The following is a 4305-nucleotide window of genomic DNA, read 5'->3' on the forward strand; positions in this document are numbered from 1 at the left end:
CCATCGTTTTATTCTTTCAATTTTTAAAAAAAGAACTTCAAAATATTGTTTACTTTAAACCTCAATTCGTCATCCCTTACAAAATCCTCCATGCCAAATATACCCTCAAATTCTGAGTTTATGGTTTTATATAGGTTAATGCTATTATTATGTGATGGGTTACAGGTCAAAACTTCACTTCAGATGTTGACATTGCAACGAGAAACAGATAAGGTAAGCTTAACATCATGTATAGATATTTGGATCATTTACTTCGGAGGCAATTAGATTTTATCTATTAACTATTTTATCCTTTGCCCAAGGCATCCCTATTGATTATAATTTATAAGAAGTTATGATATGAAAATAACACCAAGATTCAAAACATAGGGAAGCTAAATAACATTGAAACTATTCAGAAATTTGTACTCCTTCAATGACCTAAATAACAGCTTAGGATTTAAATTTTTAACAATAATATGAAATTGTTTTGTTCTATGAATGTTCTAGGTCATGACAAAGAGGCAGAGGACAGCATTCCCCCCAAATTTTGTTCACTCACTTGATGGTACTCATATGATGATGACTGCGGTGGCCTGCAAAAAAGAAGGCTTGAATTTTGCAGGTTTTTGCTAGTTAGGTTCTTTTCATTCAGATTTGATTTATAATGATTAAAATGCTTACAAGGAATGATTTCTGTTCATACATTTAGGGGTTCATGACTCATATTGGACGCATGCATGTGATGTGGATAGAATGAACAGAATACTCAGAGAGAAGTTTGTTGAACTCTATGAGACCCCAGTACTGGAAAATGTATGGTTTAGATGTTAACGTCATTTACACGATATGCTATTATTTTTAATCTCTGGTATTCTTGGGAATATTTGAGGGGAAATTGATTTTATTATCTTTAGTTTCGTTGGTATTTTCATACTTGCTTGTGTAATTAAATAGTGGATACTTCTTTTGGTTTTGTGCTTTGTTTTCTGAAACCTGAAATCTGGTTTGAATTTCTCAAAAAAAAAAATGACGGGAAAAACCATTCTATGTTTTTAGTAGATGGGGAAACTTATGTGACGAGATGCAAAGGTTGATATTAATGGTTAATTTATTTTATATTTGTATAAATAGCCTCTTTGTAGTTTCTAGGTTACTACTAGATCTGTTAACCTGTTTTTATTTGTGAGCAGTTACTGGAGAGCTTCCAGGGGTCTTTCTCAACATTAATGTTCCCCCCATTACCGGATCGGGGAGACTTCGACCTAAGGGAAGTTTTAGAATCACCATATTTCTTCAACTGATCTTTCTGCAGCCCTCTGTAGGGCATGGACTCTTTCTTTAGGGCTTATTGACTGCATTCTGAGTTATTTCGGCATGTGCATAGTAGCAGACAACAGTTCTTCCGAATGTGCTCGCGATACAGGCCGTTCCTCAGTGGCATTATATATCTTTGAAGGCATCCAGGGTCTTGAGGAGGACTCTTGTCTGGTATGATAATATAAATTCACCCGTTCCACTGGAATTTTTGAGGGTATATACCTTAACACCAGATAGAAGCTTTCGTAGCTTTTGCAACAACCATGATGCTTTAAAGAAAAAAATAGCCAAGGGATAAAGCTTGGCATTGCTAGTTAGTGAGTGTAGTAGTTATTGATTTCAAGAATTTGGGAAGAGATCTGCGAATAAGTTCAGCTCACAAGTCTCCATGAAAACTATGCCAGGGATAGTTGCAAGACCGTCTTTGATATCAAGAGAATAGCGAATGTGTACCTTAGATAAGGTTTTACATGTGTATTTTGTACCAGCTTTCTTTTGTAAATAACTAAATATAAAAGAAACATTCTTTTTTATTATTTTATAACATGTTTAAGATAATTTATTGTAGACATTATATGCACCAAAAATAGAAAAAGAATATATGAGCCCTTTTTAGCTCATGAAATTTCAGAGACCAGATGAAATACTAATCTTTCCTTCCTTAAATAAACATCTTCATGGATATGGGAAAACAATGAAGATTTTTCATAAGCATCTACATTTGTAAACCACCTTTAACATGATGAAATATTGAAATGTCATTTCCCTATCACAATGGAGCCCTCCATTAATCCTCTTAACACCACACACCTACTTCAAATAAACCTTTACAGTGGCAGCAACAAAATTGTTTTCCAAATGACTCCATTCTATACTTAAAAAAAAAAAAAGAAAGAAAGTCACTTGTTAGTAGCATTCTGATATCCTGTGGCTGTACTAATGGTAAAGTGCATCTTAACTTGCCATGTCTACTAAATACACTACTGTTGTAACTTAAACACCAAGTAACCTCATCGTCATCCTTCCACTTCCAGTTGATAAAAGGACGCAGGTCAATGAGTTGTCCAACCAACTCTGCAGGTTCAATGACTCTTACCAGGTTCTTCCGAATCCTCCATCGATATCCATTATTTCTCGAAATCGGCAACGTTATGCACAAATCTGCTCAGTAGCCATATTTGTCATTCAAAGAAGTTCGTCCATCACCTGATTGTCCTGCACACACGATACAGGAAAATATGAACATTCTGAAAAAATGACAATCCAATCATATAGTAAGGACATTGAAACCAATTATGCTTACCTTCAGGGGGAACCCATGTGTCATCTGTCTGATCGTTCAAAAATGATGGTTTCTCAGGCCCAAGCACTCTTTTAGGCTTCCTCTTCTCCTCATCTTGGTTTTCCACATCATCAGTTGCATACAATCCCCTTTTGTGCTTTAATAATAAAGCCACAGCATCCTCAGCCATTTTTTCACCCACAGGAGCAGAAGTCGATTGCCGAGTGACATCATTACTATTTGCACCCGTCATCTCAACTTGTTTTCTTTTCCTTAAAATCAGACCAGGAGCAGCAGACTGAATATTAGATTCTCTAGTCTTTGCATCATCACCTGAACCCAAAATTTTGTTCCTGTCCTTGTAGTCAACGAACTGGTTGGACTCGTCCGTATCATGCAAAGGGGCTATTGGTTGTTGGTTATCATCTGTAACCCTGTCCTCTACAGCCCCAAGCCACTGGGGCTTTGGAACCGTGTATACAACATTCTCACCCTCCACTTTGTCACTTCCAGGTTCTGACTTGTCCAAATCCATAGTTGCATCTCCAGGTTTCCCTTCTTGTATGGAGTTATCTGCCTTTGCACAAGTGTCACTGATTTTCTGGGTTTCCACAAGTGGTTTCTTGTTATCGACCTTAATACAAGGTTCACTGATTTTCTGGGTTTTTGCTTGTGGTTTCTTTTTTATGTTAGAGGCAACTTCCTGAGATTTGTTTGATTTGGGTTCTTGTGCTTTCAACTCCCTTTTCTTGACAGCTTCGCCTGTTGGGTCAGCAATCTTCAATAAGTAGCAAATCCTATCCAACTCGGACTGAAGAGTTGACAATTCCTTCTCAAGCTGCACACTTTTGTCTTGAACTGACAGCAACAAAGAAATCAGCAAGGATAAGCTAACGTGTGCTAATGAAATGTCCAATTTAAGACTTGTAATTGCACATAAAGTTAGAGTTTGAAGGAACGAGACAACTCATTTTCTAGTATTACTTCCAAACACATCAAAGCACACAATTGCATACAATGAATATGTGCAAATATAAGCAAGCAACCAGAAAAAGCAAACAAATATAACTCTTACCAAGTTGGGATGAAAGTCCAGACATGTAAGCATCAAGGGAATCATCAACTTCATCTTGTTTGGCAGACTCTGATGACATTTTATTCTTTTCAATTATAAGCAACTCTTTCTTCTCATTCATCTCCTGGATAATGGCATCTTTTTTATCCAGAAGAGTATCAGCAGTCTCAATAGATTGGTTGTCACCAGGCTTCTGGCGAGAAGACGTTTTCTTTGTGCGGTCAAAAAATTCATCGTCACCGTCGCTATTCAATGCAAGTAATAGCCATAGTGCTTTTAGTTTTAGTGCATCACTTTATACATATGGTATACATAAACCAAGATAGCACATGAAATATCAGATTTGCTCCACAGTCTAAAAGAGCAGCTTCTCAAAAAGGAGATAAAAGCATGTAAATAGCATTAAGCAGTTCAGATTATGAGTATATCCTCTGTCAAAATTTCAAAAATGAAATCCTCAATAAATCTCACTTTCCTGGGAATTTCCTTCTATTGGTGATATCATACCTGAGATATTCATCTTCATCTTCCACAACACCTTTCTTCTTTCCACGAGATATTTTTCCTGTACGAGCACCTATGCTTTCTCGTATACTGTCATTCAGTGTCTCTTCCAAGTTTTCAAGTTCTTCCAATACCTGCCAAAAAA

General features: G+C 36.6%; 2 protein-coding genes across 2 annotated transcripts in view; one reads left to right on the forward strand and one right to left on the reverse strand.

Annotated features, from left to right (window-relative positions):
- Window positions 1-2176, forward strand: part of LOC107635492 (DNA-directed RNA polymerase 2B, chloroplastic/mitochondrial) — a 15206-nt gene extending 13030 nt beyond the window's left edge. The window contains exons 16-20 of the mRNA XM_016338976.2: window positions 166-213; window positions 490-604; window positions 692-795; window positions 1173-1221; window positions 1286-2176. Coding sequence (XP_016194462.1) covers window positions 166-213; window positions 490-604; window positions 692-795; window positions 1173-1221; window positions 1286-1476 — 507 coding nt within the window. The 3' untranslated portion in view covers window positions 1477-2176. The remainder of the gene's footprint in view (window positions 1-165; window positions 214-489; window positions 605-691; window positions 796-1172; window positions 1222-1285) is intronic.
- The window catches only part of LOC107635493 (kanadaptin), a 5565-nt gene continuing 3203 nt past the window's right edge, over window positions 1944-4305 (reverse strand). The window contains exons 9-12 of the mRNA XM_016338978.2: window positions 4164-4294; window positions 3657-3901; window positions 2603-3439; window positions 1944-2514 (exon numbers count right to left, since the gene is read on the reverse strand). Coding sequence (XP_016194464.1) covers window positions 2465-2514; window positions 2603-3439; window positions 3657-3901; window positions 4164-4294 — 1263 coding nt within the window. The 3' untranslated portion in view covers window positions 1944-2464. The remainder of the gene's footprint in view (window positions 2515-2602; window positions 3440-3656; window positions 3902-4163; window positions 4295-4305) is intronic.

The sequence above is a fragment of the Arachis ipaensis genome, chromosome B04, assembly GCF_000816755.2.
Source record: "Arachis ipaensis cultivar K30076 chromosome B04, Araip1.1, whole genome shotgun sequence".
NCBI lineage: Eukaryota > Viridiplantae > Streptophyta > Magnoliopsida > Fabales > Fabaceae > Arachis > Arachis ipaensis.